The 25,278-nt window shown below is 39.3% G+C and overlaps 1 protein-coding gene across 11 annotated transcripts in view; it reads right to left on the bottom strand.

Moving 5' to 3' along the window:
• syngap1b (synaptic Ras GTPase activating protein 1b) overlaps nt 1-25,278 on the bottom strand; it is a 134,597-nt gene that overhangs the window by 47,194 nt on the left and 62,125 nt on the right. Inside the window, exons 1-2 of one of the 11 annotated variants that reach the window (XM_051406224.1) lie at nt 14,009-15,260; nt 12,904-13,333 (exon numbers count right to left, since the gene is read on the bottom strand). The exons of 8 other annotated variants lie outside the window; for them this stretch is intronic. Coding sequence is in view for 1 of the 3 variants with exons in the window: in XM_051406222.1 (XP_051262182.1) it covers nt 16,113-16,200 (88 nt within the window). In the remaining 2 variants the exon portion in view is untranslated. Of the gene's footprint in view, nt 1-12,903; nt 15,261-16,112; nt 16,216-25,278 lie in introns of those variants that run through there. 2 more of the 11 variants (XM_051406222.1, XM_051406223.1) reach the window with 2 other exon arrangements.

Raw genomic sequence — 25,278 nt, 5'->3', positions numbered from 1 at the left:
TTTATTTGATTGTGACAATGGAGATACAGACAGTAAAAGCAAGCAGAGAGAGAGAGAGAGAGGGAGAGAGAGAGAGAAAGGTATGACGTGAATATATTGGGTTGTGTTTTTATTTATTTATTGGGAAATCTTTCTTCACCTTAACAGCCGGAGGCCATTGAATGGGAGAAGGAAGTTTTCACAGTGATATTAATACTACTTTTGCTGCCGAAACACAAAGCTGATGGGAATGTCATTAGTGTTGAAGGTGTTTGGTGTGTGATTATAATTCATCTTAAGGTAAATATTAGTGTACCACCTTAATGGCAAAATATTTAATAGTTGTTGAGACATTTTACTTAAAACCCCAGATAGGAGCAAGAGGAAAATTCAGTCCATTGCCGTCTGTACAAACTTTTGTGCCAATCCATCCTGTAGATTTCGCTGGAAGTTAATTTTTTTGATTCATCCCCTGGAGACCATGAATGTGTGGGAAAATGTAATCCATCCAATAGTTGAGATATTTGAGACAGATTGACGTTGCCATCCCTAGAGCCATAAAGCTAGCATGGCTAGAGAAGGAGTACAAACATGATTCTAGCTTTTGAATGGGCTTTCTCACACACAATGAATATGTAAAGTTATGAGGAGTCAACAACATGTTCTACATTTCCACCAGATGAAGACAGAACACAATCCCTTGTCTAATAAAGCCATGGTGACCCCCTATGTAGAAGCCCTGCTTAGATAATCATTTTTGTCGTCTCCAAACTACAACATGATGATTTCAAAGCCTTCTTTACATCTCACATTTTGTTTTTTCCCTGTTATCTTTACACATCCTCCTTTCCTTGTTTTTTCCCTCTTTTTTTGATACATGCCCCTATCAAAGAAAAATATACAGCATGATAACCCTCATGCAAAACATTAGTGAAGTAATATTTGTTCGTTTGTATTTCTCTGTATTTTTCCAGCATTGCAGCCTATCTCGCCCTGACTCTCCATGTTGATCATGCCGTCTGTCTCTGCTCTTTCCTTTGCTCTCTCCCTCTCTCAGCCTCTTCTGTCACACAGTCACACTAGTTCTCAGACACACACACACACACACGCGCACACACACACGCGCGCACACACACACACACCTCTTCTCTCCCACGCAGCTATTTTACATAATTCAAATAGTGCATTTATCCCTCTACCTCTCTTCAGCCCCTGATCTCTCTCCTCTCGCTCTCATTTTCTTTCTCCTCCTTGCACCCTCTTCTTGTTTTCATACCGTCCTCTCCTTCCCTCTCCATTCAGATATGTGTGGCATCTAGAACCCTCCATTTTCTCCATATTACCTATCTGTATTCCTCTTTTATCCTCATCGCCCCTGTCCTTTCGTTCTCTTTCATTTACTTGTCCAAATGGCAATCTTTTCACCGCAAGCCCGCCCATCTTTCTGTCTGCAATCCTAACATTTTCTCCAACCCACGCAAGGAGGGAAAAAGATGACCACAAAGGTGTTTGTCACCCAGCCGAGACATCAAACCATGCCACTGTCTCTTTGCCCAAATCCACAGCTTTAAAACCACCGAATCAAACTCTGTAGGCTGGATGAGTGACTGTTGGAGGAGTCCTCTAAATTAAATCTGAGAGCAAGGATCTTAAATGAAAAGGTTACTGATACATCACAGGAGATAACTAAACATCTAGCTCCATTAAAAGGTGTCAAGAGCGCTTTTGGCAGTTCACAAATCCACTGCAACCCTGAACTTATCTAGACATTAGCTGGAGGAGCTTTATGTGAGAATGCAAATGTCCGTATCCGTTGGACATTAAACAGACTTTACTCTGCCAGCTCCCCAACTGCCATGTCCATGTAATATCTGATTAAGTTCATGTGTGAATATAGCAGAAGAATATTTCTACGCTTCTTTCATGCAACTGGTACAGAACCTCTTTTGCACTGCACTTTTTGGATCATGTCCTGCCTCCTGCATACTCTGCTGAGGGGCTGCCCCTCATCTAACCTCGCAATACCAGACAATCTGAGATTTCAGCACCTGCCAATTGTCTGTGGATTTCTAAATGCAAAGTAGTTACTCAAACAGCGGTGAGAATGGCCACTAACAAATGTACGCCCCTTACTTCAAGGACACACATTACCTGAAAAAATTCTCCTCTGTAGTGAAACACACTAAAGACTTTGGATTGGTTCTGAATTGTTTTTTAAACTCTCTAATTATTTCCACCATCAGCAATGAAAAGTAGGAGAAAGTCCTAAGTCTCTGTTGAGCAAAGCTTTAACCCCTCGCCTAAACCAGAGTATTTCCAGTAGGTAAGAATCTCCTGTTATGTGCTACATGTGCGAAAGGGCAACTCCGCACAATGTCTACACCTGATCTCTCGACACTGTTTGGAGTTCATATGAGGAAATGGCTTAATTTTATGAAAGGTAAGTTCAAATTCTAGAATTGTGTTTTGTTTTGTAATAGGGTTATACAATGGCAAACTTTTAAAATTAAAATCAATTAAAACCTACCCTTGATTGACACAAAATTAAAGCAAATGATAGTCACTGATAAACTGTTTCTGAAATCTATCTTATTTAGTTTAGAAATATTGAATGAGTTTCGCTTCATGAACTTTGGACGTTTTTTTTTCAAATATTCTCCATTCAGCTTGGGTGGCTGCCATCACTTGCTCACAGTAGTACTCACAGTTTCTTAGGTGTTTGTTACTCTGCAAGAAGTGTTAATTACCAATTGTCATGGGTAATGCCCTGTACAGCTGGAGGTTATGGCATCATTATGAATGCATTATAGTACGCATCATAACTGTAGCCATCTCAATTAGACCTCATTGATAGCAAGATCCATTTCAAAATATATTGTTTCCCAATTAGTTTGGGAAGTTTCTCCTTGAGGAACAGATTGTGCCAATGAGAGAATGGTGATTTAGGATTCGACTGGCATCAGTCTTACGGTAAAAAAAACAAAAGTTTGGGGCATTTCTGTGTGTTAAGCTATAGACAATGAGATCAGAAAAACAAGCAGTCTGTGAGTTGGTGTACTATCCTAAACCCTCAGGGTGATTAAAAACACTTGGTCCTTTTGGTGCCAATCTGGAGTTATAAGATTCAGAGACAGCACGTGTTTTATTACATCCTCCAATGGAGGGTGTCGTTGGGGTGGCTTATTTCTGTTGGATTCCTGTTGGAAATCAACCAAATCTTTGTCTGCTTCGGGTGGTTGCAGCTGTTGTTGTTTTCCCCCAAAAGTACAGAAAAGTACGGAAAGACCTATTTATTTATCTATACTTGAAAGTTTAGGTTTTACAATAGGACTACCTACTAGGACCCCTAATTAATAGAATTATCCATCGAGAAGTCCTTTTCTCTGCGTCACAGAGAACTGCAACAGCAAACAGGCATTTAAAAAACCAACTGTAACTGAAAGAGAGTGCAGCGCAACTTGTTTCTTTCCACTTCTCCAATGTTCTCAACTCCGGTGCTGAATGCTTGCAAAGTCAGCTAAACTACTTTAAAACTAGTTACTAGCTCCACTTCCTCTACTGCCCTCCATTGTGATCAAATCTAAAGCATAGAGCCTGTCAGGAGCAACGCTGGAGAGATGTCCCATGGTGCACTAGGGTTTTGTAACTGAACTACCAGGATGCACAGTTTCTATTTCTTTGACTGTGTAGAAGCAGTTTAGTGTGGAGTGGCTGCAGGTGCGCTGGACTGTAGTGTTACTGGACAGCCATGCATAATTTATTTACCATAATAATAGAAAAACATCAGTAATATTGTTGAGTATTTCTAAACTCAAAGAAAAGCTACAAGCACATGACAAAATATGCGGCCTAAAAAATGTTGATTTGCTTACAGCCCTACTAAAACTTCCCAGCATTTCTGTAAGTGAGAAAATTAAAAGCTAAAAACCAAATAATTCAAATGAGACATAAAACCATATAGAGGGTATGCAGGCCACACACTGTGATAACTAGATGGATCAATTAATGTATTGTTTTTATTGGAAAGCAAAGTTACACTATGTTTTTTAACTGTCAAGTGACCTGTGAACAGCTAAACAAAAACTATGGTGATAACTATTCACATTTAATAAACTGTCTTACTAAGCATTACTTTTATAATGCAGAGCAACCTGCAGCAGTTTGTGTTCCTTTATATTTCATTCAGAAATTGCTGAGCAAGAATTCCCTGGTCCATATAAGCATTTACTTTCTTATTCTCCAAAGAGACTAAAGCTGTGTTGGGATTTGAATGCAGTTTGACCTCCAAAACAACATATTTCTAGCCTTTACCATAGAGAACACACTCTCTGCTTTTATTCATATTCTTCTGTAATGACCCACACATGGGGTAGAGGTCTGAATAGGGCAAACTAATCTGTTCTCTTGTAATTTGCAGGATTGGTTACAGAGGGCAGACTACTGTTCATTAACAGTACACGTAGTATATAAATCATAACTATAATTTAATGACATATAAGTCTGCAACACACAGCGCCTTACTGAGAGCACACAATGCTCTCCTGTGCAGTGGTATCCAGTGCACAAAGTTAAACGCTCCTTCATGCATTGATTTAACCTTCCTGCACAAATACAGCTGGCATATATTTATGCAGTGCAAACATGCAATAAAAGCCTACATCAGCAGACATACATCACATACAGCCGCAGAGACTCCATCTGTAACCGTGCTAATTAATCATTAATTACCTTACAACACAATTATCTTAATTATAAGTACATTATTGAGTACATTCATTTTGGTTTATTTAATAGGGAAAGTGTACATCATTAAATTCAGCTGTAAATGTGCCAGAATTAGCAAAAATTAAGTTTTTCATTTGTAGTCCACAATAGATAACATATTAATATATAGAAGAAAATAATATAATATAAAAATGAAAGCAGGCTTTGACAAAATATATATACAAAATTTAGAAGAGGAAAAAGTGATGTGAAAGAGAATGTTAATGTTAAATAAACCTAAACCATAATTTAAAAAACATAAATATGATTTAATATGATGGTTTATTCAAGATTTTTAAACTATGACATTGCAAATGTATCTTTTTATCTGTATATGCAGTTCACAAAGAACCTCCTTTATCTCAACTAAAGTTGTTATGTCAAAAGAAATGATTCAGTTTTAGTGTCAAGCAACAAACACAACTGAAATGAAAGAATTTGGATTTTTAATCAACAGTAGATGAAAAAAAACATTGATTAAATCAGAACTATCTCAGATTATCTTGTTCTCTTGTCTAAAAACTTTTGGTCCTTACTAAACTGATATCCCATTGGTTTACATTTGTGACTCTTTTGCAAAAAACTTTAAGGATGCTCTCAACACAGTTTAACTGCAATATTAATATTAATTCTGACATTCTGCAAGCTCAGCCACACCTAAAATACCACATACTCATGTCAATGTCATGCTTTGCGTTATAGCCTGATGTACGAACATGTTCTACCTTCATAGGTGGATTGGCTACCAACACTGACTCCAGTTGTCCATCATCTTTTTTCATGTTGAATTATTTCTGATGGTTACACCTGCTGACATTTTCTCTTTCAACTTTGATTCTCCAGAGAGAAAATGGCTTCAGTTACAACGGTGGCATCAGGGGTTTTGTTGTAGGTCACAAGTCAATGTGTGCTATTAACCTTGCTATTACTTCCTGTTCCTTTTTCTAAGAATATTGTCACTATTTGCCTTTATAAGTTAGTTTAAAGTAGATGACAGGGTAACTTGCAAAAAGCCTTTGGACAAGATTTGACGCCAGGATAAAGCAGTTATACAGGTTTGGATAGCTCCTATATTTTTAACATGCACCTGGATTTACTCGACATGCTGCATTATCTATTATTTGGTAAGAGTAGGTGCCGGGAGCAGATTTCTCATTTTGGGAAATGGTATTCTTCAACTTGAATACAGACCAAATTTCACTTCTCAAACATAATACACTGTACCTGCTCCTTCTTACACTTAACATGCACAGAGTGGAGAAATGTGGGCGGCAGCATGTGCAAAGACTCATTCAGAATCAGTGTATAAATCATCTGATCCACAGTCTTTATGGAAGGATGTGAGATGGGTGGAGTTAGCAGGGGTATTGAGCAGTGATAAATTAAAACTGAAAGAAATGGCATGGTCATTGTATTTTTTTAACACCTGCATTCTCACTGTAAAGGCTGTCTAAATTAATCGAAGCCACTAAGCATTCCTTTTATTAAAGTGTTAACAAAAGCATTGGTCTGGAACGGGGGGAAAAAATCTGGATACATCCATTTAAATCTATTTCTCACTCACACTCTTCTTGATTCCAACCCAGGCTCTGTGTTTCGTTGCCATGGCAACCTTTTTTTTCCTGAAGTACCTTACATTTTAGTTTCAAACATACTATACAAAAAGCTCTGAACAGAGAAGGTCCTCGGGTATTTGTGCACACATTGTGCTGTATGGGCTATAGCCACGCAAAGCCATAAGCAAAGGAATGTGTTAAGCGGCCACAAAGACTTGATAGATCACAGTAAATCATAAAAGCTGCATTAGTCTTGGGATCACTGTTGATGACTGACATGATGTGCTAAAGGAAAGTGTGAAGACAATTGTTTTGATTCGCTCGTTCTATCTATTTTAAAATGCAATTATGTAACTATTGTTTAGAGATGATGTAAAGGCTTGAAAAGCAGACTTGAAAAATGCAGCCTGGCTGAGGCATCATCATGTCATGGGAGGTTGTGATTCAGTCTGGCTGGGGTCACGCAGCAGGTAGATGTGCTTGTCTCTTTAATTTAGCTGCTTAATAAATCATCCATGTGCTGAAATAACAGTGTTAAAGTTGCTCATTCTTACTATCACTGTGCTGAAATATTACTCTGGCTTTAGGAAAAATGGCCAGGTGTGTGCCAATTAAGAATTTAATCCATGATGAAAAAGAAAAGTGTCACGCCAAATCTTGTGGAATGAACCGCACTGGTCAGATCACTGTCATCATAAGTGAGGCTCAATATCCACCTGGTATTAACATGTGATGTGTCCCATTTTATAGATTTGAAATTACAGTATAACGCTACAGCTGTGATGATACAATAATTCAAAAGTGTTTATTCTATTTGTATTTACTGCTTACTACACAGTAAACTACTGAGAGTATACTACATAGGGAGTAGTGAGCAATGATAATGACATCTCATTGTTGGCATTAGGGCAGCACAATATGGCAAAAACATCATATTGCGAATATTCTAACAGACAACAATTGCGATATGATTCACGATTAATTATAAAATGTTCAATGAAAAAACTATTAAATTCATGATGATGTGATTATTTTGGGCTGTCTGTACCAAACAAACATGTCCTCTCAAATCTCGAGAACAAGATTTGTCGGTCAGGGCATCTCTTTAGAACTACAGTACTTCATTATAATGCTGTTTTGTCACACATATTAATAAAACATTGCAACTTCTGCGATTTGGATATTGCAGTTGGTCATATTGCAATTTTGATAATATATCCATTAATTGTTCAGCCCTGGTTTGCATTTACACATGCAATTATTAGGGGTTCGTGTCATTTTGATTCTGAAAACGTTATGATTGGATCTCAATATGCAAATTAGGAAGGCAAAGCTGGCAGACTGGTCAACAAACATAATGCGTGTCAAGTCAAGGGATGGGGTGTGTTCTGTTATGTATTTCTGGATTTGCTTGAGATAGCAAGAAGAGGTAACCCCTTCAACTTGTTGGGTGGATTTTTATATTAAAATTAACTTAATATCCCCTGAAAATCTTGTTGCTGCTGATCGCAAGAGATTCAAGTTCTCATCTTGCAGGGATGCACAGACGTACTCTAGGACACTGGGTGTGGTTAAGGGGTAACAAAGCACACTTTTAACAAGAGAGGGCAATGCTGCTTTTCAGCTGTTAAAGAATGTGTCCCATCTGCTTACACCAAAGACAGATCACATGTTCAAGGAATAGTTAGATTTTTGGGGAAATACACAAATTTCCGTTCTTGCCAAGATTCTAATGAAAAGATCCATATCACTCTTATGTCTGTATGAAGCGGAAGCCAGAAGGCAATTAGGTAAGCTTACAGTCGCATAAAAACCGGCATCAGGGGGAAACAGCTAGCCTGGCTCTGTCCAAAGTTCTAATACCTATATATAAATACCTGTAAAGTTCACTAATTAGCACATTGTATCGCGTTTCTTTAATCTACAAATACAAAAGTAAAAAAATCATAATTTGTGGTTTTACAGCAAGTCTTCTCGTCACTTAGAAGTTAGGGGCAAACAGCAGAGACGGATGGATGGATGAAGTGTTGTATAAATCACTCTACAACCACCAATAGCCACATAACAACTAGTTACACACATGTTAATTAGTGAGCTTTAAAGGGTTGGACAAAGCCAGTTAACTCCTTTTTCCAGTCTTCATGCTAAACCAAACTAAACTAAACTAAACTAAGCCAAGCTAATAAATGGCCTCCCTCCTCCACCTCCATAGTTAATGTGCTTACATGAGAGTGATATTTATGTCAAATTATTCCTTCAATACAGCACATAAATGGTTTCTGAAAGTCAGATTAGAAATACTCAACAGATCAGAATGTATTTTCATTATCAATTAATCTCAAATGTCAAAAAATATTAATAAATGCAGATTTTATCCTTAAATTGCTTGTTTTGTCCAACCAACAGTCCAAAAACCCAAAATATTACACTTACAATCATAGAAAAAGGAGAAAAGAAGCAAATCCTCACAATTACGATGCTGGAACCAGCATATGTTTTTAATAATTTACTGTTAATAATTTGCTAATTTTCTTGAGAACATGTTTTCCTGTTGATCGATTGCTTTACTGGCTGATTATTCCAGCCTTAGATCTACACGCAGAGAACACAACTTTGTATCTCATATACAATACAATAGAGTACAGTACAGGCACATGTGTTAACGTGTGTGAACAACCACTTTGTGTGTTCACATGTTTGTGTGTGGAGCCATGTGCTAGGCAACATGTGAAATGCTGCGCTTGCTCATTGTGAATGTAAATCTGATGTCAAGCTGAAAGCTGAAGAGGGAATGTGTGGGTGGCAAACGCTTCCAGCTTAGACCCTCTGAGAGAACTGAGAGAGAGACAGAGTTAAAAGAGTGGGAGGGAGGGATGTAGACACACAAGAGTAAGAGGTTGGTTAAAAAAACAGAAAAGGAACACAGTGTGTGTGGGGGGTTGGTGGGTAAGTGTTCGTGTAGGAGTAGGAGGGACAGCGCAAGAGCAAGACTATACGGAGTGAAGACAGGATGACAGAAAGAGAGAACTAGATAGAGAAAAAACGAAAAAAAGGAAGAGAGAAATGGAGGAAAAGCATCTGGGGGAGCTGTAGCAAAAGAGGGGGGGGGGCGAGTTTCACTGAGGAAGGGGGAGTTGGATGGAGAGAGGGAGGGAGCACAAGAGCCAGAGATGGAGGCTGGAGAGGGAGTGGGTGTCTTAATAGCGCTGGAACGCTCAGGGCTTTTTGTATGTTTGCCTTTGTTATGATAGAACGCTGGTTAGCTCCCTGTTTGCTTTTGATCCATGAACTGTGACTACAAATGTAAGGCAGTCTCTCCTGTGTTTAAAGTACAATGCAGCGGCTACATCAGGGACTCTCATTACATAATTTAATGTATAAATGTTGTCATCTTTAGCGCAGCAGGAAAAGCAAGGCACTGGCGCTGCAAGGGGTTTGGGGTTTCGTTCCCAACAGTAGCTACATGCTGCTACATTTTTTAAGGATAAGATTTTTTTGGCAACATTCATCTGGACAAGTCTTGGTCACTCCCTGAGCTGATAAAGCTCTGCAGTGGTTGTTCGAACCGATCTCATGAAGCTAAACGTGTGCAGATGTGGAGAAACGCAGGCACAGAGCTGATTTTAAACAGATAACGTGCAAGGTTTCAATCCTTCACACGGCAGCAGCAGCAGCAGCAGCAGCATTTATCTGCAAGCCTTGACCTCACAGTCAAAGTCCATTCTGCTTTCTGAACAAATTACTAATGGACAGTGTGCAAACAGCTACAGTATGTTACCATGAATGATACATGTGATTTGTAGAGTGTACAAGTTAACTGTGTCAGCATCCATTTGCTGAATAGCCATATAACTAAACGTGAAAGGCTTTTGATGGTGACGCATTAATACAATTGCAAAAAACAATTATTTGCATTATTGATCCATTTTTTTTACTTTTACGATTAACTGGATTATCACCTAGTCTGTAAAATATCTGTAAGGAATGCCTGTTACAAAAAGTCCAAAGTGTCATCTTCATATTGTTTCTTTTGTCTGACAAAATCCAAAATTTAAAGATACTCAGTTTACAATATGACATGTTTGAGATGCTGTTATGTAACGTGATGTCTTCTATAGCTACAGAGGAGCTTTGTAAAGCTGGAAAAAAATTATCTCACTTTTGGCTTGAGACTGTGGTGTTTGAAAGATGTGTGACTGGTCCTGTTCCAGAAGTCATGAACCTGAATCACAGCACTGTTTATTCAATGTTTCGATTTTAGCTGTCTTTAATGAACTTCATTTCCCATAAGCCCTAGACCATCGCAAGATAAACATCACTGCTCAAGCATAGCACAGCTATTCAGACATGTCTGTGATGACAGGAAGACAGAGAGGACGATGTAGAAGTTTACGGATCTTTACAGAAAGATTAAAGTAAAAAGTTGAAAATAAACACATTAGAAGAGAGTGTTAGTGAATTATGAATGAAATGATGACGTATGTACCCACGCTGCTGCGCTTGTAAAGCCTCAATGAGACACTGCATTGAGTTACAATAGCTAATGGAATTTGACATCTTGGCTTCAACTCTCTATACTATAGAGGTGTGAGAATATATATTTTTTTAAATTGTATTGCGATATTTTGTTTTGTGAGATTATATAAATTCTCAAAAAGATTTTTGTGTTTAAACCCCCAACCAGTAGCAGTGTGGTAAACGTAAACTGAATGCTATGATGTTGGATGTCACAGGGACTGTGATAAACAGATCGCACTGTTCTGGTTGCATAAAAATATATGTTTTGCATATGGTGGTGTGTTTTTTATACTATGACTGATATATATTACCTTGCTTACAATCAATACAATACAATGATTTTTTTTTTTTCGGGATACGTATCACATCGCCAGATTCCTGCTGATACACAGCCCTACTATACGAGGGACTAAAAGTTAGGATATCTCTCCCTGTGCTGCTTCAATTTTTATAATTCTTTATTAAAATCTTTATAGAAGTGCAGTACTAAATAGCTGGAGTACCCCTTTAAATTAATGAATTAATTAATGTGTTGCTGATGAATTCCTTTTTGTTGCGAAGGTATTCAGAACCATAATATGCAAAGCAAACCCTGACTGGGGAAACCATAACAGACTGGTCTAAAATAGAAATAAACTCAGTGTTACATAAATAAGTCAAATCATCTCTAGTGTGAATGTTACACAACAGCTGAAAGTACAAAACATACCGCAATATTCCTCAAATGTACAGTTAAATGATGGGGCTTTCAAATATCAGTTACTGTGACTAAAAACTAAAAAACATTACACAGTGAGAAAGAAGCACCAGCCAACAGTCCAATGATGATACATTTTGACTGCTGATCACAAGTTTCTCTACTCTACATGAACAGTCGGAGCCAACTTGGCAGATAACCAAAATTCTGGACAATCCTTTGTATTCTCAAAGCGGATTTGCCAGTCAAAAAGGTTTTTGAATTTTAGAATCCACAGGCCACTAGTGGAAAACTAGTTATTTTTTTCTGCCTTTGCTGGAGTATTTGGAGTATTTGTATGATGCTAAAACTGTCATAGGTATAAGTTGACATTTTGTTTGAATCAGGCAAAAGTAATTTTCATGCTAGGTAAGAAAAATAAGTGAGGTAATGTCTCAATCTTGATTATACTGATAGTGCCATTTCTCTGCTCTGTGCTGTCAAAGTTAATGTTGTGTCTGAGGTAAACTGGGAGAGCATCATTGAGCTGTCAATCAACTGCCTACCTATCTTTTTTGCCTCAGTGGGGAGTGAAGGAAGAGGAGAGCAAGCGAGTGACTTTCTGCTACTCTGCAAATGTAACTACTGCAGCTTTAATGCAAAGCAATGAAAGGTCTAATTTTGGATCAAGCTTGTGTTTCACGTTGGGAATTATTTGATTTTTAGAGCAAAAAGAAGCAAGTACAATCTGATCTGATTTACCAGGCTAATGCTTGTCATAGTACATTATTTACCACATAAAGTCTCAGAGTATTTTTTATTGAGCTTTGAGCTTTGGAAAATCATGTTTAAGGCTCAGAAAAATTGACTCAACTGTCCAGCAGTAAAGGAGCAACATGAATACTGTTTTATGCAGAGTTTTTACTTGAATATTATATTGCATGAGAGGAAACAGATGGGAAGCTGTGGACTACTTGTGCTCCTGAGCTTGACGACAAACCCAGAGAAATGCACAGAGAAAAGTGATGTCATCGTACAGGAGATGGGTGCAAATGAGGTGAAGATAAGCCGTATGTATACAGCATATATGTACTTGGACACTGCTTTTTATTTGGCATTTAATAGAATGTATCCTCAAAATGAGATGTTGGGCTTTGGCAAAATTGATACGCCCACTCAGAAAACATGACTGCTGAAAAGCACTCACTGTTAAACATTGTCCATGTCAGTGTAATGTATTTTCAATCTTGTAATTACAAATGCGCAGTTTTGAAAGTACAGTCTGTGCAATGTACAATTTTTTTTCTTGAATAAAATGTATACCTGGATCAGATGATATAATTAGTTGGATTCACATAGATATGGATTTTAGGGGAACCAAAGTTAAATAAGAAGACAAATATATCCTACCTAGATCAGGTGGGGCTTGTTGTGCTTTGTGTCCAGACTTCTAGAGACAATGTCTCTGGGTTTCCAGTCTATGAGACCCCACAGTAAGCTGATGCCTGCTAAGAGTGGAGATGACTTCACTGACTTCAGCCTGTATTCCACTGAGTCTCGGTGTCTGTTAGAAACTGCAGCAGCTCCGTAGTTTGTGTTACATTCCACCGAACATCGACACTTGTTCTGAATCAATACTCCAAAAGCACACAGTGATATTAACGTTTATAAATAACTGAGCGTGTTGGTGTATCTGCAAACGGCACCTGCCAACGTCATGACACACATGTGTTTGTCTGACTGTCTGATTAGCAGGTGACCATCCTCCGGAGGGTTTATAAGGCCGTGTTCAAGTTCCAGACAGAGAAGTATTGCTCAGATAGTCAGCGCTCAAATTAGCCTAGGAAAAAAAAAAAGGAATCAAGAGAACTCTAACTAAAGCAAAGCCAGTGAAACTGATTCCACTATGAAAGCCCACTACAGCAAAACACTGCCATGTTGCAAATGGATGAATGTTGGCCTTAAATCAATCCATGACCTTTAAATATTTCATAGACAAATAGATATATGAATAAATGATAACTCGCTAGCCACCACTACCAAGGCACCTGGAAACAGGGCTCCTTCAAGGTATCTGGATATATCTTAGAGTAAGTGAATTGTTAAGGTATAATAGAAAAAGAACTATAGTGGTCTTATAATAAATTCAAAGTACAATGATATACAAATATCACAGAAAACTATATATTTATATATATTCTAAAGAAAAATTATAGCCTAGTAATATTAAGACATAAAAAATACCATCAAGTGCAATATGGTGACTATAAATTCACTACTGAGCACCACAGACACACTATAGGTCCCTATATAAAGATTACAGGAATATTATTAGGATTTCTCTTGGTTAACTCATCAACAACAAACACCTTAAGCTATCAAGAAAAAAAAGTAACCAGTACACAAAGTTAAACTGGTGCAAGTGGCCTGTAAGTGGGAGGATGTCCTTCCAATGGGTACTGCACAGGTAAATTCGCAACTACAGGCCTTTACTTCTCCAAAGTGCTGAATTTACCTTTAAGGTGACCCAAAAGTGCCACGTTGATAAGAGTACAAGATGACAGTTATTAAGTAGGCCACTGTTCGTTATCTCGCATCTTCAGACTAATTAGTGAGAGGTAAAACGACAGAAAAACAAACACTCCCAAAGCCAGCTGAGTGTTATAATTTCACACTGAGGCACTGTTCATCCTCCCCCCGCCTCCCCCCGGCAGCAGCAGCCTGCTTCTTCGGCACAGGCAGCAGCGGCTGTTCCGCGGCGGGCAGTCCGGCTGAGAGCTCCTCCTCACCGGCCTCTCCCTGTCCTCTCTCCCCGGTGCCCTCCGCCCCGACCCTGCACTCGCAATTCCGGTGACCGACGGAAGATCCGCTGAGGCCAATTTCTCTCATCTTTTAGATGGGAATGTTTCTGCGATGGTTTCCTTAGTGGGTATCCGCCTTGTGCATGTTGAAAATGAACTTGCCAAGGGTGGATGGGTGGAAGGTAAACGCGTTTCTGCTTTGCACTCTGGAGAAAACTGGTGTTTAATTGCAATCAAAAGCTAGGTATGCACGCAGAGGGAGAAGAGATGCGTTTCTAGATGTGAATGCATGTGTGTGCACGTGCATGTGAGCGTGCGTATCCGTGCCCATGTGTGCGTGAAGGAGCGGTGCGGTGCGCAATAGGTCCGCCTCTCCGTATGTACGCCAATGTAAAGGCTGAGAAGACGCGCTCCGTTCTCCGCTGCGCCTTTTTTTTTTTTTTTTTTTTAATCCTGATCGGACCCCTCCAACGGGGCAGCCAGCGAGCGAGCAGGGGAAATGAAAACGGAAGCTTTAATTTTCAATGCAGGCGGAAATATGTGGACAAGCACCAAAAACCACAGAGCGTTGTGGGAAGAGAGGAAAAAAACGAAGTGAGCCGGTGGAGTGGCCAAGAAACAAGCAAACGCCACCGAAATAAAGTAGTCTAAAAACTGCAATGCCTAAAAACTGAACGTGTGGCAGTAGCTGACAGGCAGCACACACACACACACACACACACACACACACACACACACACACACACACACAAAAACGGAGCGATAATGGCAACTTAGTCCCTCGTCTTCCTTCCCACCAAACGGCGGTTCATCCTTAAAGTAATCCGCCTGGCAAGTGATGGATGTTGTAGTGTCTCCTGTCTGCTGCCTGGATGGAGATAATCCTGCACAGGTGGACAGCAGTACAGTTTAGGGAGGCAGCAGCAGCACACTGATGCCCTGCGCTTCAATCTCTCTAGCTCCCTCTCTCTCTCTCTCTCTCTCTCTCTCTCTCTAGTTCCAGTAGTGTGTAAGAAAGAGAGAGAGAGAGAGGAAGAGAGAGGGGAAGAGAGAGAGATGTTTAAAAGGGGTGGGGCTGGCTGGATCCCTACTGGGACCTGGAGTGATTTTAAGCCCTGCAAGAAGCCTTCATCACTTTTTATCCGCTCTCTTTCTTCCTCTCTTCCTTTCCCCTCTGCCTCTCACCCCTTTCTACTTTCCCTTCACCTTCTTCTGACACACACACACACACACACACACACACACACACACAGATACACACACAGCACAGTGTGAAGTTCAAAGCCAGAGGCTAATGTGTGGGAAGCATGCAAGCATGTTATTACTTGCACGATATATGTCCACAAAGCCCAGTGTGTCCCACCTGCCCAAGCAAACTGTCAGACACCCACGGGCAAATCATGACCGATCAAAATTAAAAATTAGAATGCTAATTTCTATACCCAAGCCTCGCATGACCCCTGCTAATTTCCCACGAGCTGACATGCTTCTCCATAGAAATATATAAATACTGCTCAGAAATCCATTTATTAACCAGCCAGCCAATACATCCAATTATGTAAATCAACCAAACGCTTAATCCTACACCCCAGTTTAGGCTGTATCTGACTTTTTATAATCGATGCAAGAGACATCAAGTACTGTTTAAATTCCAGTCTTAAGGACATCACCATTGATTGGGGTTTCAGCAATGATAGGCAATCAGCACTTCTAGAGGGGTAAAGGGTATCTTAGATCTGTTTCCATGACAACTGTGGGTTTGAAGCAACTTTTTTAAACCAACGTTGTGTTATGACACTGCAATGTTGCTGTACTCACCGCACCAGAGTTCCTTATCGCTGGTAGGATATAAAGGTGGATAAAAAATAATATGACCTCCACGCAGGTGGTGGATATCTTCTTTCATGCTCTTAAGATCTCAGTGCAGTTTCATATCAAAGACAAGATTTATATCAGACCCGAACAGATGATAAACTCTATTCTGCAGCTTCTGTAAGGAGGTGGTTAGACTGACTTTATGTGGGTTTAACTTCCACCTCATCGCATGCCATCTTCAAATAGTTCAATCATCAGAGACCGCAGAGTCAGGGTTTAGAGATTCCAACAAACATTTCAGCTACTTTACCCCCCACGGTTTTCTTTCTCTCCTCCTCTCCCGTTGTCTTTTCCTCTCCCTCCCTCTTTCTCTCTCTCTGTAGCTCTCACTCTCTCTCTAACACAGCCTGTCTGTCTGCTCTATAATTATTTCCATGGTTACCATTAAGGATGTGAAGCTAAGCCTGATGCACTATGGTAGTAATCTTTTCCTCTCCTCCGCCTGTTCCCTCTGTCCTCTCCTCTGTTACTTCTTCTTCTTCTTCTTCTTATGCTGCGTTGCGACGTCAGTCTCTAAAGCCTCCTCTCACGTACACTTTTCTGGCACTGTTCAGTTGCTACATGTGCAATCTGCTTTAAACCAACATTTAATTTGGAAGCGTATACTACTCCAGTGCATGCACAAATTCCTACCATGTAATCCATATGTAAGCAAGTCAGACAGTGAACCTGTCCCGTTAGCATTAATCTAATGGTGTAATACTGTTGTAGTTCTCTGTGTGCATGGTACCACACTGCAAGAGGCTTGTGTAGTGAAGTGGAAGGAATTATTACGGGTATCGAGGGTTGTGGAATAAAAGTCCCTTCATTTTTTGAATATAGACAGTGTGAGGTGACTGGCAGCTAGAGAACTTCCCAGGCGTAGATGGGCATGAATCATCAGTAAATATCTGGTTCTGATATAAAAAGTGAAAGGTACAACACTGTATACATAAAAACTTTTTTGTAAATACAGTATGCTGCTTTCCAGAGAAGAGAAAATGGATGATAGTCTAATGTCTGTATGGTAAATATGATGCAACAGCCAATAGCCTGTTCGCTTCGCTTAGCACAAAGACTGGAAAAACATGGAAACAGCTAGCATGGCTCTGTCTATGGTAAAACAATCTTCTTACCAGCAACTTTAAAAGCTCAATAATTAATACATTATAAGTTGTTTGTTTAAAAACAACAACTTGTTATTTTAAAGTAACCTTGTAAGGCAGAGGGACTCGCAAGATCACCGGAGAATCCATCTTGCCAAGCTTCAAGCGATACGCACTGGTGTCCCGACCACAGGACCAATCAGCGTCCTATGAGGAACTACTGACAGCTGGGCGTGACGCCATGTGTGAGAAGTGAGTTTGCTCAAAAACAACAATGGTGGCTCCTAAAGAGGTTAAAGGCTGCTAGCCTTTTTCCTCATTGAAAGAAGAGAAAATGAGTTTGACTACGTTATATGGTTTGTTGATCTGATTGGTTGAAGTTTGTCCATGATAGACTAGACGGTGACAGACAGATGGTTCATGCATTCATCTGCCAAGTACTTTGTATAAGTGTCTGTCATTTTCCCGAATGTTCTGTGTAACAAACCAGTTGCCACAGTTTTATAGGGGGTTACTGTATGTGTGGAACTATTTCTTGGCTGGAGGCAGTGACTTATTTTGGGTCTCTGCTGGTTGCCTGGCAACCCCTAGTGACAAAAAGGCTCCAGAGACAAATAGAAACCACTACCTGTAATTTTCAGACTTTGTTTTATGTACAAATGAAACAAATTAAATGTAACATATTCATCAGTGAGCCACGCTTGGGTGGAGCCAGGCTAATGATGGTTGAGGCTCATTGTAGTATTTAGAGTCAGCTGTGATAGACTAAATGACTTGACTTCTTAAAACAAAGTTTGAATAATTAAAACTAACTTCCCCTGCTTTGCAACTTTATTGAAACCACACGGGCTCTGCCAAACCTGACCCTGCACTCTAACATGAAATTCAGTTAAATATTACATTATGACAATGTTCAAAGGTTTAGCATGTTGTTTAGCAACATGATTCTTTAGTATATATTTGAGTCCATTTCCCCTGTATAATCAGAGCTGTAGCTTTCTTCTTTACCATGAAAATGTCACACCATTCATACCAATGGAAATCAGTTAAAATCCTGCTGTGGAAACAACTATGTATTTTTTTTGGTTGTTTAAATGGAAATTTACAAGAGTGAGAATGGTGAGAGTTTCCTGTGCTCAGTGCTGGTTTTCAGTTTTTTGCTCCTCAAGAACAAAGTACTGCTGTCATGACATCCTGCTGTAGGGTTAATACACATATTAATGACACAAAGAAAGACTGATTTTCATGTTCCCTTGTTAGACTATTTTGCTCATTTGATTACTAGGGGAAAAAGATAAGGATACAAATATTTTTGGGCATATCATCATAAAACTGTAATTTGTTTAAAACATATTCTCTCAAACCCCATTAGTCATCTACTAACAACCCCGATCCAAACTCCCATGGAACCACTGCTTCCATCCCAGGCCACATGACATGTGAATGATCTCACACCGCCATGTCTACTAGAACCCCCACCTCCATCCTGTCAGTCCAAATTGACCAAGTGCCATTAGCTCCAACTCCAGTGGAAGCACTACAGAGCAGACACCAGCTTGTGTCAACCTCCGTGTTTCAGACGGCTAGATAACGGCAGGTTCGGGCTGACAGCAGAGGAAGGAACCAGAAGGGTTGTAACAGGAAACACACTGTGACAGCCAGACCCCTGAAGAGCTGGAGGATAAAGTTGGAAGAGAGCCGGGTGTTGCACTGTAAGAACTGCCACAGAGAAAGTCTTGTATTTTGTGACGGGATGATGGATGGTTGAACAAGGAGGACAGGACTAGACATGTGCACACTGCCACCTGGCTGGGCCTAATGCCAAGGCAGGATGACAATGACGTGTGGGATTGGCTGGCATTTGAATGTGGGTATATTTGGGTATTTATGTTCTTTTTAACCATTATCAGGCCACTAGGGACGCTCTGATCGATTAGGTAGCAATAAGATTTGAACAGCATTTATTACAATTGACTTGGTTTTTAAAATGTACTGATCAGAAAAAAAACAGCTAAGGGAGGAAAACATATATGTCATTCAGACAGTTTTTTCACTGCGCTATCCATCATGGCTTCCCAAACTCCAAAACACACGGCCACTTCTTGTTGCTGTCCTAACATGGACTAAAGACAGTGCTGCTGACTAGTGGGTAATATAATAATTTTATTGCCATACAAATGCTTGTGCATGCTACTAGCCAGTGGCATCAAGAGAGAATTTCGGCTACGCTAACAGCATGGATCAACGAAGGGAACGCCTGACATATCTCAACCACAGTTTGAATCGCCATTAAATCTGGTACAGGCATTCATGGTTCTCAGAGCAGGCTGCCATTTTTGGCTTTTACTGAATTATTTCAACTATTAAATGGATTGCCATTAAATCTGGTACAGATATCCATGGAGTCCAAAGGATCAATCCCTATCCCAAATTTTCTAGTGCCACTGGCAGGTCAAAAGTTTCTCTTATCCTGTGAAATATCTCAGTATTACTCCTGGGTGTAATGGAACCTTATAACGTTTAGTCTTTTTTCTAAATGAAAACAAGCTTTTGACTGAGAGAAGAACCTTTCTTTTGTTTCAGCTTCTTATCCAGTTTTGCAGCTGCAAAAACAACAGACTGCAGTGAGATTAAAGATTCCATAAGTGTGGTGCTGTGTTACTTTCGCAAGCCAAGAAAGTCCAGTAGTGTCAGCAGCAACTGTAATGTCATTTCCTGATTTCCAGTTTATGTTAAATGGTTGTTTTTGATATCATATTAATATTATAATATCAAGTGCAGGGGACAGATCAGAAATATCTGTGCTTAAATGAATTTGTTGACTTTTTGGAGGAAAAACTTATATAACGTAATGAATTGCTGCTTCCAGTTAATGTACTATTATTATTATTATTATGTAATATTTTGAAATTATTAGTAATGTTTTAAGGAACTGAGTCTAACTTTAAAAAGGTGCAGGGTCTATTACACAAGAGGAGTCTGTAAAAATGTAAAAGAACAGGAACTCTTGTGATTAGTATCCCACCGGTTGATTCTAATGAGAATAAATTAGTGATTAGTATGACCAAGTCTCCTGCCATTTTCCAGCAACACATTGCTTCAAATGTCAGCAGTTCTGGACCAGTTTTAACCATCCACAGGATCACATCAACAATAGTCACTGTTTTTCATTATTTAGCCCTGAATTTCATATTCTTCCACTGCCATTCTGCAGACTCAAATCAGAGCATTTCCAAATAAAAGCCCACATTTTTAACCTTTAAAATACTGCCACCTGCCAATGGTGCACTGACCACCCACACAATCACATCTCTGCAGCTCTTGTTTTCTGCTATCTAGTTATTGCAAAGTCATTTGTGAATCATCAGTGCCTTGCCAACTACTGCTGTGCCAGGGGATGTGGAAGGATTTGAGGAGGTGACTATCAAATCCAACAATGCCAAGTCGATCCTCAGGTGCATCCTGGTGGGAAGCAATCTTGCCAAGTTGTCATGGAGAGAACGATGTCCTCAAGGAAGTGATGTAATTCTCCACTCTGACATGGACGGTTGGGCAGACATCTTTAGTTCAGATACACAGCTGGGCAGTTTGGATATTATGTGCTGCTTTCACAGTAAAGGTGAAGACAACTTATGTGTTTCTGTTGGTTAAGTTGGTCCTGATGCCTCCTTGGTATACTTTTTCCCCTTAAATTATACTGCAGTGTTAGATATTAGGTAAAAGATTTCATGGAGGATACATTTATTTATTTTTTTGGCTTTATTTGATAGGGACAGCCGAAGATAGACAGGAATGGGGGGGTAGAGAGAGAGGGGATGATACGTAGTAAAGGGCCACAGGTCGGATTCGAACCCTGGACTGCTGCAGTAAGGACTCAGCCTCGGTACATGGGTCGCCAGCTCTACCGACTGAGCTAACCGGGCGCCCACATGTACTTTTGAGAAAAAGGAAAAAAACTTTCCTGTCCTAAGTGCAACCAAACTCACTTCTGGCCACTGAGCCAAGGAAAGAATTAATAATGAATAGGAGGACTACAGATGAATTCAATAACTCACATAAAAATTCAATTGAACTTTTTTGTTTTGTAGGCAAACACATGGCAAAATCAGGACCTGTGCATCTTTACATGTGATCAACATGACATCAACCACACAGTCAATTTCAAAGTGTAAGGACACTGAGCTCCAACTTTTCTTTCCAAGAGAAGTTGCAAAGAATGTTCATCACGAGGTGTGAAGCGTGAACAAGACATTCTTGGATTTGATATACACAAACACAGACAAATACACACAGCTTCCGAACACTGACATATGTTAAACCTGCATGACAACATGAACATATTGCTGGCTTTGTCACATCCACCTACACACGTATATGTATTGGAAAAGAACCACTTGTAGGAATACTGTGCTGTATGTACTGTACAAGATATGGTTCAGACGTACTTTTACTGATGCCATAACACTGCCAGGTAAGGAAATAAACACCTAGACAGCTGATGCATATGGAAATATTTCACATCAGAAAGGTACATATATGGCTGACGTATACTAGAAGAAATGCAGAAATGCTTGCAGAAATGATCACCAAACTAAACACACACACACAGAGAGAGAGAGAGAGAGAGAGAGAGATTCACATCTTACTCCAGGGTGAAAAAGACTGTGTGCATCAGCACAGAACAGCACAGAGCCTTGAGGTGACAGCGAAATACAGAGCTGGTGTTGGCCTGACAACACCAGCCTCCTCTCTCCCTCTCTTACTTTCTGTCTCACTATTGTCAGTCCTTCTCCTTTTCTCTCTCTCTCTCTCTCTCTCTCTCTCTCTCTCTCTCTTTTAATTTCTCCTTTTCTTCTTCCTTGAGCTGCTCCCTCCCCCTCTCTGCCCCCGTCTCTCTCTTTCCAAGCTGCATTACACTGCTGTGAGCAGATATTCAATTAACAGGCTGTTGAGTACAAACTGGAAAGCCTAATGGTACCACACATATACACACACTTACACACAGATCACCAGGGAAGAGAGTGTAAGGGAGATGCAGACTAATATCACACACCGGTAGGTGCAAAGGGATGGGGAGATTGTGAGATATTTGTCATTGAGATACAATCGGATTATCGCAAGAATTGTACATGGCTGAAGATCTTATCAAGCTAATTCCAGAGTTTTCTTATCCGTAATTTGTTCTGTAGTGAACACAAAGAATGTCACTTGCAAAGGGATTGTCTCATTTTTCTCGCAGATGAATTCTGTAATGTGATAAATATATTTTTTGAATCAATCAAAGAATAAATGGCATTGACATACAACTTGATGTTTATTATATCCTTTGAGTTACACTGGAATCAGGGATGAATTTAAAGAACATTTGTCTTCTCTGATAATCTGGATGCAAGCTTGATTTATCCCTCTTTAATTTACTGTAACCTTACAAAGCCTATTAACAGTCTCTCCTTTTAAGATACATGACTTTGTTTATACCCTAGAGTCTGAAGAAAATAAGGGGCAGATCCTTCTCCTCAAAACAAGCTTGCAGAGACAATCTCAGTATAAAAGTCTAAAGATGCCTTTCTAAGCACAGCCAACAGCCTCCCTTAACTACCATACTGAAGAGGCATTTTTCTGCTTAGGACTCAGCAGTTGACTTATTTCTCTGGCAGACTGCTCTGGTATTGCCCCGCAGTTGGCCCGTTCATCATGCAGAGTTCGGAAACTGTCTATAGGGCAGCAAAAGCCAGGTGTTACCTAGCAGCCGCCTCCTTTTTGATCTAAAGGACTTTGGTAAAATACTTCACAGGAATAGTTTAGCCCACAAAGGCCCAAGGTAATTACTTTAAAGGTGCTACCAGCTGCATTTCGTGTTTCCTAAAAAATGAAAATTCAATGAACAACCCTTCTCTGACCCAGAATGATCATGATTATTCTGCAGGAGTTTGATAAGGTAACTAATCATTGTGAATCCTAAATGCACACTCACGGCAAGGTGCAGGTACATAAAAGCAATGCAAGTCTTTTGAAATAAATGTAAATCAGGTCACAAAACTATTCTCTCTTATGGATGACTGTATTCTTCAAAATGTTTTCTGCTACATTGTGGGATAACGGAGAAGAGTTATGCAACACAGTTTGTGTTACAGTCTACCAAGCCACCAGAATTAAATAAAACACAAATAGTGTTTATGTGTGTATAGGCATCAGGAGAAAAAACACTTTTCTGAAGGAAGTAAACTTTCCTTTACTATGTCCAGCTGTTTATCTTCATCTCTGCAGGCTGCAAACATCTGTTCTGATAAAGGATAATTCATTTGAGAAGTTGATTTGCCTGCAAGGAGCATATAAATTTCTAGCTGAGCTAATACGTGATACAGCTTTCTTAATTTCCCTCTCTTGTCCTATTCGCTTTTTTCATTCATAAATGATCACTTCCAAATTTACTACCACCGTAGGGCATGATTTGTGATGCAACTGATTAGTGTCTCACTCCGACAGTTTCTAATATGCCTCATTGTAAAACTGGTAAAAGACTTAGAATCGATCAAACAACAAAAGACAGAGAATGAAGAAATAAATTAACAAGAGTCACTTACTAAATCCTTGTCAGTGAGTGCTGAATTTGACTTCCAGTCACTCTGGTAAGAGTATAGACTCAAACTATAATTTAATAAAAAAATTATTACACTTTCATATAGTATAAACCAGCCACCAGTAATTTAGTGGAATATGTCCATTTTATTTCAAATTAATTTAACTTGAAATTTGTCATTTCTATTTTCAGGCCACTTCAGAACTTATAAACACTTATTGTAACTTGAAGTCTTTAAAATTGAAATTATGAGACAAATGAATGTGCTGTGTAAGCCTGTAACATTTTGTAAATAAATTATTTAACTGCATCAGTTCTGCCTCTGCATCTGAATTTAGGCGCAATCCCTGTTGCTCTGCTCATACCTGCCGTGACATGCTGAGAGTTCACTCAACTCATTAAAATATCATTGTTTGCAAGTTAAAACTCTCTATAGACCCCTCTTTTTGTAGTTGAAAGAAAACAAAACTATGCTAACCACGATGAAGGTTAGCATCAAATTCATTTTCTACCCCCTTACACTTATGCTGGGAACAGTAGCTCCAACAGCAGCAACCACATTGTGTCAGATGAACAACTGGCTCTTCAAACTGAGGAATGGAAATAGGAAACAAATTTAATGGGGGCCAGTTTGACTGAAGAGTTGCGGATTCAACTTCTGAAGTTTATTGAACTTGTTTTCTCTAGTTCAATAAACTTACCTCAGTTGGTTTCACAATTGTAAAACTCAATGGACAATTTTGAACTAAATAATCAACTTAAGTTCAGTTTGTTCATATTCTTAAGGCAGCAGGGAAACATGTGTTTTTAAGCTGTAATGTTTTAAAATACAGCACAAATGCAGATCGATTATTTGTGTTTGTATGTGTGAGCACTTCTGCTGTACTTTAAATTTCAGTAACCTCCTCCATCATTGTCTGTCTTTTGAACAACAGCTTACTAAATTTAAAACACTCCCTCATCAGAATCCCTTGGTGAAGCTTTGAGCCATGTAATTATTTCATCTAGATCACTTTATTGCATTGTAATTAAAACAACAAAGTTTCCTTTGGTGACAGACTGACAACAACCAAAAATAAATTAATAAATAAAGTCAGACATGCCCTTGAGTATAAGGAAATGTTGGATATTTTGTACACTATGTACTAGATATATATGATTAGTTAGAGTGTTTTGGAGATTGACATTAAAAATGGTCTAGTGGATTTCACATTTCTGTACCATTAAAGTAACAAATGGGAAAAAGACATGACCATTTAAGATCAGACACAATCTTAAACTTGGCAGACGAGTATTCCACTCTCAATTTATCCCCTAACTTCTGAGATGCTTGGCTGCGGAAAATGGTCCAAATTAATTTCTGTAACATCTTTTACACAGAATCTTACTGTAACAGAGCTGGCACTGACGTCTCCATTCAACAACACTCTAATGGTGCTGTACT

Source organism: Dicentrarchus labrax, unplaced genomic scaffold, assembly GCF_905237075.1.
Source record: "Dicentrarchus labrax unplaced genomic scaffold, dlabrax2021, whole genome shotgun sequence".
Taxonomy (NCBI): Eukaryota; Metazoa; Chordata; class Actinopteri; family Moronidae; genus Dicentrarchus; species Dicentrarchus labrax.
The sequence above is the reverse complement of the archived record's forward strand: the minus strand, read 5'-3'. Positions and strand labels throughout refer to the sequence as shown.